The sequence below is a fragment of the Sorex araneus genome, chromosome 9, assembly GCF_027595985.1.
Source record: "Sorex araneus isolate mSorAra2 chromosome 9, mSorAra2.pri, whole genome shotgun sequence".
Classification (NCBI taxonomy): Eukaryota; Metazoa; Chordata; class Mammalia; order Eulipotyphla; family Soricidae; genus Sorex; species Sorex araneus.
The window spans coordinates 53853493-53868782 of NC_073310.1; the positions used below are offsets into that span (position 1 = coordinate 53853493).

Below are 15290 nucleotides of genomic sequence, written 5' to 3' on the forward strand. Positions count from 1 at the left end.
CAGAGGTATATGGTTTTTACACTTGGGGCTCCTAGGGAATCATGGGAAATGGGTGTAACCAGCACGCCTTAGGCCCAGATAAATCGGAGCTGCTGAGAGTAAAACAGATTGTGAGATGGGCTATGCAGTTTCTGGCAGAATTTTCCCTGGACTTTATACAGAATTCCAAAACCGCGCAGCTGCTGCCGCAGCCACGCAACTTAACATTTCTTAATTGTCAGCAGTGTGAAACGGTTCCTTTTTTAGCAGATCTGACTTTGGGGGGAAACTCCAAATAATAACAGTGAGTTTTTTGTTGAAATATTGAAGGTAGTCAAAGTAGCAGCCATTTCTCTAGACTGAACTAAGCAACAGCCCCACGCCAGCCGAGAAGAGGAAATATCCCTCTTTCCGGTTGTTTCCCATTTTCGGGAGAAACACAGCATGGCATCCACCATACTATGAGGCTCGGGAAGGGGGATGAGGGGGGGAAAAAAGGAAAAGGAAAAAGGAAAAAAAAGAGTTATGTACTTGGAGCAGTGGGGCTCCATATCTCTTCATTCTAAGCAATGGAAAACTAATTATCAAATGCTTCCTTGGTAGTAGGGCTGTCCTTCTTGGGGGAAAACTCCAACAACAATAGTGAGTTTTGTGTTGAAATATGGAAGGTAATCAAGGTAAAGAGAAAATGAAGTGAAATTCATCAGTTATGCAGTTGGGGGTGGGGGGAGCGGGGGCAGGAGGTATACTGGGGTTTTTGGTTGGAATATGGGCACTGGTGAAGGGATGGATGTTTGAATATTGTATAACTGAGACGGAAGCCTGAGTACTTTGTAACTTTCCACATGGTGATTCAATAAAAAAAAAAATAGCCTAATCATCAAATTAAGGTAGGAGATGATGATAGATCATAACAGTGAAGATCTGAATAGAGGTCACATTCCTTTTGAAGGAAGAGTGAAAGGAGTTTGTTCAGACTGTCAGAAAACTAAACTTTTGCAGGGACTCAAAAGACCCTTCCTGACCCTCCCGAGGAGCGCTTACTATGCCTTAGCCATACACAGAGATTTCCACCCCATGACTCCCAATCTCCCTAAGAGAGGAGAACCTGGCTACTTCACAAAGGGGTCGGTCATGGTGCCCAGTTCGATAAGTTTGCCATGTTCATTACTAGCATCATGCTGAAGTAGACAGTAGCTGAGATGTGTCTCCTACTAAAGTCAATGGTGCTAATGACTCAAGAGCAGTTTCTGTTGGTCAGATCTTGTGAAACTTGGCCTTGTTTCTGAAGGAGTTATAGAGAGGAATAAGCATGTGACTATCACAGGTGGCTTGCTCAAACGTAGTCTCTTCAGCCCTTCCCATACATCGCATCTTTTCCCAATCTTTCATTAGCTTCCCTTGAGAGCACTTGTGTGGCAGCTCCATGCAGGTATTTTTTTCCATCAAGTCATATAAAGGTTAGGTGGAAAAGAGACTGACAGTTAAAAATATTAAATTATCCCTTTATTTTCACTTTGCTATGGTCTTCTCCACATTCCTTTGCTTATATTGAATTTTCTAATGTCAACAACTTCCAACACAATAGGAAAAAAATACTTGACCGAAGAAACATTTGGGTACTAAGGAAACTTGTAAACAGTTTGTAGGATAATCTTTTGCAAGAGAAAGGAAAAAGGGCTTTATTGAATTACCCTATAAGACAAGAGGTATGAGTTAACTATGGCTTTTTACAACAAAAAATTAATAAATAGCATATTTTCCATGAATATTTTAGATTCAGACCACTTCTTATTCATCTCACTTCTCTTATTTCTTATTATGTATTCCATATATAAGGTTCTTATTACAGTCTCAATAATTCAGTATTCCCACCCAATCTCTCTAGTTCTTAACAATACTTTTTAAAAAGAATAAGAATCACAGTATACTCTAATAAAAGTTATGTGAATGATACCTGTTCATCAAAATAATAATTCTATTGTGTGTAATATTTCTGTACCACTCTGAAATCAAGTAAAACAAAATGCCAGGTGGGCAGGGGGTATTGTATTTTATTCTTGCTTTTGCTTTTTTTACAGGCTTTGATATCCTTCTGGATTAGATACTGATTCTCCTGGAAATTCTAATAAGCTAAGCAATCAATTATAATGAAAATGGATTATAACTTATGGTTTTGCTTTTCATTATGATTTTGTTCATTTATAAGACACCTTCCAGTGTACTAACTAAATCACCTATTAGCATATTAATTCTCAGGGTAGCTAGACTAAAATTGCTTATTTGAATCAGTCCAACTGGAATTGTAGCAGAGAAAGTGAGTTGGCAACAAAGTTTATCTAAATACTTTTTTTTTAAACAACTATCTCCTACTCTAATTCAAGATAAAAGTAGTAACTCATTTATAAATATCTAGTATAAGCACTTTACAATCAGCATTTCCTTTATTTCCCACATCTATCCTTTTTAAAAAGGTGCTATTGTAAAACTCCTAAATCCTGATTTTACTGTTAAGAAAATTGAGACTTAGGGAGAGTAATCCCAGGCAGATAGTTAGGAAGAGTCTAATTCATACTCTGTAAACATATAGCCATGACACTTCATAAATCTATGAGAAAATACTTTTACTTACAGAGAATAGTTTTTATCACTTTGATCTTAAAGCAAACCACATGCTAAAGAACCTTTATTCACTCAGACCTCTTTTATCCATTCTTTCTAGTACATCTCCAGCATACCTAGAGATAGTCTTTAATAGGAGTAAAACCCAAAGAGTAACTTGAAGTCATTCCCTATGAGACCACAGGTTTCCTTCCCAAATATATGGAAGATTTGTTTCTTCCTCTTCTTTAACAGAGTACAAACTCCACAAGCTCCTGACGGTGTCAGCTATCAAGTCACGCTTTGTTTCTTGTATTATAGAGTTATTTCAGAGGTTGTTAGGGCTCGCTCTATATGTATCATTTCTGCCGCCCAATACTCTACACCCAATGCTCAAGTTGTGTGTGTGCTTGTGCATATAAGTGTGTATGAAAGCTCTCCAGTGAAGGCTCAGAAAATCGGGGATTTGGCAGGGAGGGGGGATGAGAGGACAAATGCACTCAAGTTGTGTGACCATCTATACAGAAAGAGCAGGAAGTCCAATACGTGGAACCCACCTTCCAGCATTGTGGAATTCTGGAGATCAGATAAAGGCTGTCAGATCAGACAAATATGTCACCCACTCCTGTCACCAAGAGGTGGACAGATCCCATAGCAGACAAGCCCTTTGATTCCCTTCATTGCCCAAATGGAGCCAAAGGTTTTGCCCAAACTAGCAAGTCTGAAATGTGTTTTGAGGTGCACCCCCATCCCAGGCTCTGGTGAGCTGTCATATGAAATGAATTACTAAGGCCCGAAGCGGGATGTGAAAGAAACCGCGGTTGAGTCTCACCACAAAACAGCAGAAACCAGCCAGGAGAACCGGGCAGCTTTTGTGCCTGGCAGTCAGCATCCAAGTGCCCGGCTTCCTACTGGGTGCTCACCCGAGCAACAGCCAGGCTGCTATGCCCTGGGACTGGCAAGACCACACTAGGGTTCACAGTTCAGATGAGCTCTGAGACCCCTTTTTCTGGGAACCCCCTCAGCTCTGGGTGTCTGCAGGTATTTCGGAGCTCATCCGGCTCTCATTAAAACTCATATTTCCAGACTCTGCTCACTCAAAAGACTGTCGAGTCCAACCACAGGAAAATCTGTTATCACTCAAATTGGGACATATTTTTCATACAACTGGACTGTTATACACAACCACGCATTGTTTTATATATAAGTAAAAATTAAATGCAGATACTGATTCCCCAGCTACCTTTGCCTCACCTTTCAGGGAATGTGGATCTGGGGACAGCTGCAGAGCATGAGCCTTGAGGTCAAAGACTTTGACACAGGCGGAAGCGTTCCTGTCAGCCCAGCCCACAGTCCTCACTGGGTGCTCCTTCTCTTGTCCTCACTCATGCCAAACATTGTAAAAAGTTATGTGTTTGAATGATGTTTTAAAGTGCCCTGTGCAATTAAGTTTTAAAGCAAGAGGGCTAGTTTTCCTTCAGTCTGTGTATGAAACTCCCAATAAATTTAAAGACCTGGATGTGTTTGGCAAAGTAGAAGGATTAAAAAGAGGAAAGTTTGGGAAAAGAACAAACACTTCAAAAAGGTAAACCTGAGGTGTTTTTCCCCCTTATAATATTAAAAACTCTTTTTATAGTTGGAAAAAACCTAAAGATCAAAAAAATAGACATATATAACCCCCAACAGTATACCAGGTCTATATTCATTTGTACCCAATTTGTGTTTCTCCTTCCTAAGAAAAATCTTCCTTTCAAGTAATTACTCAAAAGTTTTACAAACCACCTTCACTTGGCCCTTGTGTTAGTGAAAATGTGCTGCTTCTTTGTTAGCTGCTCATCATAGGCTTCATTTTGCCCTGTTTATGGTATGTGTGTGTTTATATTCATTTTATAAGCATTCCTCTGAGGGCCCTACTTTTCTTAAGAAAAAATAAAAGCATATATTTTTTAAAATCTTTTGCTAGTGAATCATCGTAGGTACAGGTGAAGACTTACAAACTTTCTTGCTTGCATTTCAGTCATACAATGATAGAGTACCCATCCCTCCACCAGTGCCCATTTTCCACCACATATGGTCCAGTATCCCTTCCACTATCCCCACCCCGTCCCATCCACCCCACTCCACGTCTGTGACAGGGCATTCCCTTTCAAAGCGTATATTTCTGATTCTGATTCAAAACCAAGGTCCATACATATTTTATGTTGTTCAGATGGTGATTTGGTGATAGCTGACAATGCCAGCTGCCAGCTGTTTCTAGCATTGTAGAATTCTTTCAGAGGAGGTTGTCTTCCTTTTATCGTGGTAAAACTATATTGGTTACCTGGATTCTGGGTATAAAACCAATTAGTGAGTAATGTTCAACGACAAAAAAAAAACCAGGAAAATCCTCATTCAACTAACACTGTCATCAAGAGATCCGAAGAATTCTCCCCAAATCTCAAACCAAACATACCCTAAACAGACAGAAAAAAAAATTTTCCCGTTGTACAACTGTTAGACAACCTATTGGCCTAAATCCAAAGACACACTCAGGGTTCCTTAAGGAAGTGACCCTACAACCACTCATTGTGATTCCTCCTTTTAGCACGTTTGAAAAAAATTGTCAACCCTGCTATACTTTAGGTCTTTAAAATAATGGATCTCAAGGCCCTGTTGGTCATTTAGGCTAATACTGCACTAACCATCATACGGGATAATGAAGGAAGCCCTATGGTCAGCTTGTGACATGGGCAAAATTAGTTCCCCAAAGAATAGTAATCTTCGTGACTTGGGGATAGAAGTAGTTAGGCAGGTAACAAAACGTCTTTTGCAGAGTCATGAGAAAGGACTTGCTCTTTGATGAAGCATTGTATCCTAAAAAAGCATGCCGGGCACACTAACTGAACTCTTTGCCAAGCCTTAATTTGCCAGCCCCTGGAATAGCTAACAGGTTACAGGCTGTGAAGCACCAACAGCCAATAGGCCAACATCATGCCAGACACGATGAGCTAGTACACTGCACATGCATCCCTGGGGTGTATCAAATGGGATTATGCAACTGGCATCAGGCATTTGGGAATCAATATAACTGACTCCTGGGAAGCCAGATAGTGACCAGGTCAGCAGGGCGTATAGGCAATGCAGGTTCAGTTTTGTCAGTCTTTGGATCAAGTGACTTCTTTCCAAGAGAGTCATGGTAGGGAGGGGTAGGGTTGAGAGTGTGTGTTTGTGTTTGTGTGTGTGTGTGTGTGATGGGGGTGGATGGAGTGGTAGCAATAGCTGATGCCAAGTGAGTCCTGGGTCTTTGGTTCCCCTGGAGTCAATCAGGTGGGCCTGGAGCAAGTGCTGACAATGGCCAGACTGACTTTCACGCCAAAATTCCTGCTTCTTCATTCTTCTGGAGCTTACTAGGGCAGAGCTCCCGGAAAATAAATGCCAGAACCAGACTGTAGAACCGACACCAAAAGAAAAAGTCACCATGATAGGGGCTGAAGAGATAATATAGCAGCTAAGGCAATTTTCTAGCACGCAGTCAACCCAGGTTCAATCCCTGGCACCCTATATGGTCCCCTGAGCCCCACCAGAATTGACCCCTGAGCCCAGAGTCAGGAGGAAGCCCTGAGCACAGCTGGGTGTAGCCCCCAAACAAAAACAAAGCAAAACTCACCATTATAATGAATGCTAAACAGTACTGAAAGCTTGCTTTGTACTGGGCACCAAGTGGACCGATCTACCTTGTGGTCCAGTTCTGACATGGAAATGCTGTCGGACACACAAAAGCCTGGCAACCAAGCCACAACTGAAAGCAATTTTCAGCCTAGTTTCACTCTCTCTTGAAAACAGAAAGCACAACCACGAATGTTAAATAGCTCTGAAATTTTCCTATCTGTATTACTGTGGGCATTGCACTTTCTCACCTAAATAATCATCTCTCTCTCACTCCTAAAATAAACCGCCCTTCTCCCGCAGCTACCAGCTCTACAAACTCTCTTCAAAACAGTCTCTCCCTCTCCCTCCTTTCTTCCTTTCCCATCTGTTGTTTTCTTCTCTTCCACAAGGAATCCTCTGCCCTTTCCAGTGTAAATTCTCTCAGCCTGTGCAGCTCTGTATTTCCCTCACATTCACTGCATACCCATACGAGGCACAAGAAATAATGGGACAAAACTGAAAGAAGGTGAATAGGAAGAAAGTGGGGGAATGGGCAACCAAAGGTTGGTAGGTCCGAAAGAGGCCTTTAAAATAGATGTTCAAACATTTGGAGGGGGTTGTGCTTCCCAAGTAGTGTTAGGAGACTTGGGGCCACTCCCAAAAGTACTCAGTGTTCAAAGCCCAACAGTTCAATACTCAGCCTGAGGATGAAGACCTGCTTTGAAGTCAGTAACCCTGGAGGCAAACAGAAGTTAAGCCCAGCACTGATACTTGGGGACCTCCCAGGTGATGCTCGAGGATATGTGCAGTGCCAGAGATCCACTCCAATCCTTTTGCATATGACACAGAAGCACTGACCTCTGACTTATCGCCCCAACCCCAAACTTTCATAAAGGTGTGTATTATCTCATCTTCATGAAAACCCTCAGAGGTGAGCCCATTAAAATGATAGACGTATTGGTTAAGAGCTTCAGAAAATTGCCCAGCAGGTGAAATTGTCAGGATAGCCAAAGAATTATTTATTTTTTTACAGTATTCTAATTTTATTTTATTTTATTTTATTTTTAAAATTTTTTTTGACTTTTTAGAAATTTATTCTTTTATTGAATCACCATGTGGAAAGTTACAAAGCTTTCAGGTTTAAGTCTTAGTTATACAATGCTCGAACACCCATCCCTTCACCAGTGCACATATTCCACCACCAAGAATCACAGTATACCTCCCCGCCAACCCCCACCTCCCTACCCACACCCCTCCTGTGTAACTGATAAATTTCACTTTACTTTCACTTTACTTTTGATTACATTCAATATTTCAACAAAAAACTCAATATTATTGTTTGGAGTTTCTTCCCCCTAAAGTCGGACCTGCTGAAAAGGAAGCATTTGATCATTTGTTTTCCATTGCTGAGAATGAAGAGATATGAGGTCAAGCAACCGTTTGTATTTCTGCATTTTAGTAACTAAGTCCAGAGAAATATCTGCCAGAAATTGCATCATTGCAAGCTTGTACCTCTCAGCTACTTTATATTCACATATGAATGCAATCTTTCTATGTCTGTCTCTTTCTTTCTGATTCATTTCACTCAACATGATACTTTCCATGTTGATCCACTTATATGCAAATTTCATGACTTCATGTTTTCTGACAGCTACATAGTATTCCATTGTGTAGATGTACCAGAGTTTCTTTAACCAGTCATCTATTTTGGGGCACTCTGTTTTTTTCCAGATTTTGACTATTGTAAACAGTGCTGCAATGAACATAGAAATGCAGATGTCATTTCGACTATACCTTTTTGTTTCTCCGGGATATATTCCCAGGAGTGGTATTGCTGGGTCAAATGGAAGCTCAATGTCTAATTTTTTGAGAATCGTCCATATTGTTTTCCAAAAGGGCTGAACCAGTCAGCATTCCCACCAGCAGTGAAGAAGAGTCCCTTTCTCCCCACATCCACGCCAATAGCACTTGCTTTTGTTTTTTGGGATGTAGGCCAGTCTCTGTGGTGTGAGATGATATCTCATTGTTGTTTTGGTCTGCATCTCCCTGATGATTAGTGATGTTGAACATTTTCTCATGTGCCTCTCAGCCATTTGGATTTATTCTCTGGGAAAGTTTCTGTTCATTTCATCACCCCATTTTTTGATCGGGTCAGCAGTTTTTTTCTTGTGGAGTTCAACCAGTGCATTGTATATCCTTGATATCAACCCTTTATTGGATGGGTACTGCGTAAATATCCTTTCCCATTCTGTAGATTGTCTTTGTATTTTGGTCACTGTTTCTTTTGAGGTGCAGAAGCTTCTTAGTTTGAGATAGTCCCATTTATTTATCTCTGTTTTCACTTGCTTGGCCAGTGGTGTGTCAGCTTTGAAGATACCATTGGCTTCAATGTCGTGGAGGGTTTTGCCGACCTTGTCTTCAATGTACCTTAGGGATTCTGGTCTGATGTTGAGGTCTTTAATCCATTTTGATCTGACTTTTGTACATGGTGATAGGTGGAGGTCTAAGCCCATTTTTTGCATGTAGCTGTCCAGTTTTGCCAGCACAGTTTGTTAAACATGCTTTCCTTGCTCCACTTCACATTTCTTGCTCCCTTATCAAAGATTAGATGATCATATAATCTAATGGGGGTGTGTGTCAGAGTATTCAACCCTGTTCCATTGGTCTGCAGCTCTGCCCTTGTTCCAGTACCATGCTGTTTTAACTATTACCGCTTTGTAGTAGAGTTTGAAATTGGGGAGGTTGATTCCTCCCACTTTCTTTTTCCCAAGAATTGCTTTAGCTATCAGTCTAGCTGGCCTTTGGATCGTGGTCAATCAGCAGCAAAGCGGCCACGCCAAAGTGTGGCTGCCTGGGTCGAGTCTTGGTAGAGTGCGAGCCGGTATCAGCCCTGGCCTGAGACTGATAGCCAAAGATTTATGACCCCCACTTGTCTACTATTTCACACTACTTTTTCTAAACATCATCTGAATAGCATAAGGCAAGGGCTTAGTTGCCTACTTAGCTAGTTCAGATGTGCAGCTTGGTTTCTTTATCCTCTTCTCAGCTTTTTTTAAATGCGGATGGCAGGAGCTATTGGAGGAGAAAATAGGGATCAGAACCCCAAACAAGGCAGGCTGATTCTATAAGCCTTTGGCTGACCTTGCTATGGTGGTATTCTGGTTTCCTCCAATTTCTGGAACAGCACATAGAGGGCAATTGGAGACTTGACTATTTCTATACCCCATTTTATTATGGAAAAAGTTTTTTTAATGTAGCATTAGCCTTCCTAATCCAGGGCCCAGAAATCTCTACAGGTAAATTGACATTATACTCTACAGGTACCTGCCATTCATTATAATAACATGCTTATGATAATTATAGTTTACTAAATGTTTTTAGTCTGTTGGAAGTTTTTAAAGGTATATTTATCTAGTGAATTCATTTTTTGTTTGGGGGGGGTCACATTTGGTGGTGCTCAATGGATACTCCTGCCTCTGTTCTTGGGGATCACTCTTGGAAGTGCCCAGGAGACTATATGAAGCCAGAGATCAAACCCTGGCCTCCTTCATGCAAAACCTGTGCTCCAGTCCATTAAAACAGTCCTAATAGTATATTTTATAAAATAGGAATCAGATATGAACTGCCATGAATATTTAGTTGGTAAAAAAGAGAGAAAATAAGTTATATAAAGAGAAATTATCAATAACTTAATTGTAAAGATTTGTAATTTACCAAGAAGCCAGAATGATTTATTTTGATAAGAGTACTAACTTAAATATTGGAAAGCACAAACCAAGCTGGGGTCACTCTTAATGATTTACTAATGTTGCATTGGAGTAAATGCCTAGCCTTTTCTGCTTGCTGGTAATGGAAATTTACAATTATGGATAACTAAAACCTGTGTAACCAAAATCTGTGCAAGTTTGAAAATTACAAACTTATGTAAAATATGTTCAGGAATCATCTAAACATAGTTATAACTACTCTTATATAATAGGTATAAATAAATATGTTGATTAAAACGTTGAACTGTACATTCAGTTAAAAGTTGTAACTACAAAAGGGATTTAAGTCTATGTTGCTGTATAAAGGCATTTGAACCCTGTAATACAGTCACGACGGAGAATTGGTTACTCTGTTCTTCTGTCACACTATTTTCTTTTTTTTTTTTTTAATTTTATTTATTTTTAATTAGAGAATCACTGTGAGGGTACAGTTACAGATTTATACACTTTTGTGCTTATACTTCCCTCATACAAAGTTCGGGAACCCATCCCTTCACCAGTGCCCATTCTCCACCACCCGTAAACCCAGCGACCCTCCCACCCTCCCCAATCCCATCTCCCCCCCACCCCACCCTGCCACTGTGGCAAGGCATTCCCTTCTGTTCTCTCTCTCTAATTAGCTGTTGTGGTTTGCAATAAAGGTGTTCAGTGGCCGCTGTGCTCAGTCTCTAGCCCTCATTCAGCCCGCAACTCCCTTCCCCCACATGGCCTTTGACTACAATGTAGTTGGTGATCGCTTCTCTGAGTTGACCTTTCCCCGGAACGTGAGGCCAGCCTCGAAGCCATGGAGTCAACCTCCTGGTACTTATTTCTACAGTTCTTGGGTGTTAGTCTCCCACTCTGTTATTCTATATACCATAGATGAGTGCAATCTTTCTATGTCTGTCTCTCTCTTCCTGACTCATTTCACTCAGCATGAAACTTTTCATGCCCATCCACTTAACTACAAAATTCTTGACCTCCTTTTTTCTAACAGCTGCATAGTATTCCACTGTATAGATGTACCAAAGTTTCCTCAACCAGTCATCCGTTCTGGGGCATTCGGGTTTTTTCCAGATTCTGGCTATTGTAAACAGTGCTGCGATAAACATACATGTGCAGATGTTGTTTCGATTGTACTTTTTTGCCTCTCTGGGATATATTCCCAGCAGTGGTATTGCTGGGTCAAATGGGAATTCAATATCTAATTTTTTGAGAATCGTCCAAATTGTTTTCCAGAAGGGCTGAACCAGTCGGCATTCCCACCAGCAGTGAAGAAGGGTCCCTTTCTCCCCACATCCTCTCCAACAGCGGTTGCTTTTGTTCTTTTGGATGTGTGTTAGTCTCTGTGTCACACTATTTTCTCATCCAGCAGAGAGACATGGACAGTGAATGAGAATAACAGTTAACTAAATCCATGTATTTGTATATGCATATAAAATGGCATAAAAATCTTAAGCTCTGAAATGTAGCTCAGCAGTACAGCATATATGAGGCCTGGGTTCAGTTTCTCATACTCCACAAAAAATATATTATGCTGACACCCATATTCCCATGATAACACCCTTGTCAATACTTAAAGCAACTTCATCTACAAAAAAACAAGCAAACAAACCTCCAAATACTGCATTCCAGACTATTATGGTCTGTTTTTCCACTTCTTTCTTTGCTCGATTCCACTAACATTGTTTACCTACCTTATGGAGTTTTCTCTCTTAAAATGCTTAAATTATCAATAGTCTTCTAGTCTCACTTCCCTTCCAGTCCAGCACAAACCAGATGACTTCAGTTAGGGAGAAAACATAAAGACAGAAGTTATTCTGAGAAATTCTTAATACTTTATAGTTGGCAAAGGGAGAATTAGCCATTAATAAGTGTGATAAGATGAGGACAAATGGGTGTGAAGAAAACCTGGAGAGTAATAGAAATGTAAGGTGCAGGAAATATTTCAAGAAGGAGCAAGTGATCAATGATATCAAATGCTGCTAAGGGATCTAATATAATGAGAACTCAAAGTGTCTATTGCTCTTGCTAAATGAAAAATAGAAAGGACGGAGGGCTATTTTATTAGGGAGCTGAAGACTGCCAGCAAGGAGGGAATTGAATAGAGTTTATGTTTAGAGACTGTAAATCTCGATAACTCTTTTTAAAAAATTGGCTAAGGAGAGTAAAGGGGTCAAGGTGGTATTGCTTAGCTCTTTGGTTGTTTTTTTTTTCCGAAATGTGTTTTTGGCAGAGAGAGAATGATTTTTTAAAACCAATATGGAGAATTGTATTAATGCTGATGGGAAGAGATCAGTAGTAAGTGAAAGGTTATTTATAGTGAGAAAAGTGATGGTGGGGTGGGGGCGCTAAGGAGAGGACTCAAGTGGTTGAGCACAGGCCTTGCATGTGTGAGTTCAATTCCAGATACTGGATCACCACCACCACCACCACCACCACCACAAGCACTGCTGGGTATGAAGCCAGTGTTAACAACATACAGCAATATGATGATAATTTAAAAGAAATATAAAAGACTATTGGTGGTAAAATGTTCTAAGGGGAGAGCAGATGGATGGAGAATATAAGTGGCATAGTGGGGCTTAAGGTAGAGAGACATATATTATTACAGAATGCCAGAAGAAATTTTATAAGATGCAGTTAATTTTCAGAATTAGCTAGAGTTGATTCTATGAGTTTTTCGGTTATTTTTTATGAAGGGGACAGGCTACCAAAACAAAGTGGGGAGATTGGAGAACCATGAAGATTTGAAGTTGGCATTGAGAAAAAGGCCTAAAATTGTAGAAAGACTTACTTAAATTGTTAAGCAATAATAAGGACCCACTTGAATTTAGATTTGTGCTGAATCAATTTACCTTGTTATATGCATAGAAGAGCTCATTCATTCTAGCATAGAGAAGGCAAAGCTGGTTATGATTTTGCTGGATGGATGGCAAAAGGAGGTTTAGGAAACTAAAAGGAAATGACTGTAAAAGATGAACTGTAAAATCTAAACCAGCTATGGATAAAAGTGGGGAAAAGATGGCTGAAAAAACAAGTATATAGATCAATAGGTTAGACATCTTGAAGAGAACAAATAGAAACTGTTAACTGACCAAATCACACCAAAAATTTATGTACTCAGAATTTTTGAACATTGAAAGTAATTAAAAGGCCCAAGTGTGTGAAGTACTAGTGTAATGAAAATTTTGACAATGAGAAAGGCCAAGCAAGTACAGAGAAACCAGTCATTCTTCAGTGTCCCATTTTGATTTCTCATATACTACACAGTATTTTTAAAATATTTTTTATATTTAAATCATGAGTCTACCTGGAATCAGTGATTATGTGTAATTGGAGATTATGGTTTTCACTTTCTTCCATTTGAAGAAGAAACTCTCCTCAGGCTTTTGGTTGAACAATTTGGACCCTACATGTCCCTTGAATTCATTCTTGCTGCTCTATTACTAGCGTCTCCTTTATTCAGCCTTATCACAGCTGGCCTGAAACACTATACTGTCTTCAAATCTTGTCTGTCTCAGGTCTGTGTTCTCTAAGTTTCCTCATATACAAATATAGTCATATTGCTCTCCTGATTAAAATGCTTCACTTTTTTTGTAACAAAAAAATCAAACTCCTAAATTAAACATATTCTTGACATTTTGCATTATGCCTCATAATAGTTCTTTGGTTACTAAATGTACTCCATTTTTTAAATACTGTATCCACATTTGTATTCAACGTAATATACATAAAATATTCAAATTAATTTTAAAAATCTTTGACCAGTGTTATTAAGTAGAACCAAAATTGATAGGCTTTTAATGTTCTGATTAATTTTGCATTTATTTGGCTTCTTCAATGATTTAAGGACTATATAGTATTAAAATTTTCAGAGCTTCCGATTTAAAGCATGGCTGAAAGCATTAATCAACTGTTTAAGATAAAAGAACAAATGTAGTAACAGACATTCTCACTTCTTCTATGAGAACTAAAATGGAGAAATGGAATTTTGTTTGATGTAAATTAGTACAGACTTTATAGGATAACTAGTTGAGTCGTGAAAGAATGATAAATTTTAGAAAAAGAAAGATACAGGAGAATATTTTAGGTTGAGAAAGTGTGAAGTGTGAGCTTGGCTAGAAAGCAAACTAAGGGAAAAGCACACGAATCCTTTAAGGAAATCTTAATAGATTGGGCTCTGTTGGGGTTGTAGTCCATTGTGGGTATCTTTTACATTGGGAGTCAATGAGAATCTCTATGAAGGGACTAATATAATTAGGTTGTAATATGAACAAGTAGATTTGAATGCAAAGAATAAATCTAAGAGTAAGTGTTAATAGTCTAGGCCTGGTATGATGCTGACTTCTCCAGAAAGGATGTAAAGGAAATTTCAAAGTAGAGCCCATAGAACCCGTAGCACTAGAAGATTGAAGAAAGGAGGGTGACATAGATGCAGCTCAGCCCAAGACAATAAAAAAGAGTAGAATTTCATGAGACATACCTGCATCTGGTTAAGCACCATTTATATTTGCATTATACTTACTAGAATTTCTTATACATTTTTGGTGACTCTCTAGAAAAAAGTACTTTATTTTAGCCACCCAACATGATTCACAGTTTTTCAGTCCTGTCAGTAGTAGGGTTCCATTCATACAGTATTCCAACACCACATCCACCGGCAGACTAGACAAAGTTTCTTCCTACCATGTTCTGAGGGTCTCTTTACCCAAGAAAGCCTAATATTGGTAATTATTTTTATATATTAACTTTACATATTTAGATTAATGGCTTTGTTTTCATTCCCCTCTCCTATTTTATATGTGACAGCTTCTGCTGGATATGGTTGGATCTCCGGATCAGGATCTCCAAGAAGCTGCAGCTGGTTGTATAGCCAATATCCGCAGACTGGCGCTTGCTACAGAAAAGGCAAGATACCCCTAAACTCTGAATAGACATCAAGCAGCTTTACCTGAGAACATCACGTCACTCCCATTGGCATGAAGCCTATACTGGGAAACCGTATGAGCCGAAACATTTATCAGCAAATAAATATCTGAATGAAAGCACAGAAAAATGTAAAGGATGCTGTTTTATCAAAAGAAATGGCATAGCTTTTCTTCTTTAATTTAATGTTTTGGGGATATGCCACAAAGCAAAATGTAAACCTAACAAATCTGTGATGATTTTCCAGGAATTTGAGGATCTATGTATATAGTATATGCTTTTGTGTTTGGGATTGTTTTTAATAAAAGATATGGCCTTCCCGATCTGCAGTTTTATAGTTGTTCATGAATTTCTTCTGTTAAACCTATCTAGCTGTCCTGTCATTATGGTTTTGTCTGTTTGATCACT

The 15290-nt window shown here is 39.4% G+C and overlaps 1 protein-coding gene across 1 annotated transcript in view; it reads left to right on the forward strand.

Moving 5' to 3' along the window:
* The window catches only part of ODAD2 (outer dynein arm docking complex subunit 2), a 153896-nt gene extending 139010 nt beyond the window's left edge, over positions 1-14886 (forward strand). The window contains 1 exon segment of the mRNA XM_055117882.1: positions 14719-14886. Within this exon segment, the coding sequence (XP_054973857.1) occupies positions 14719-14886 (168 nt within the window).
* Positions 14887-15290: the final 404 nt, after the last annotated feature.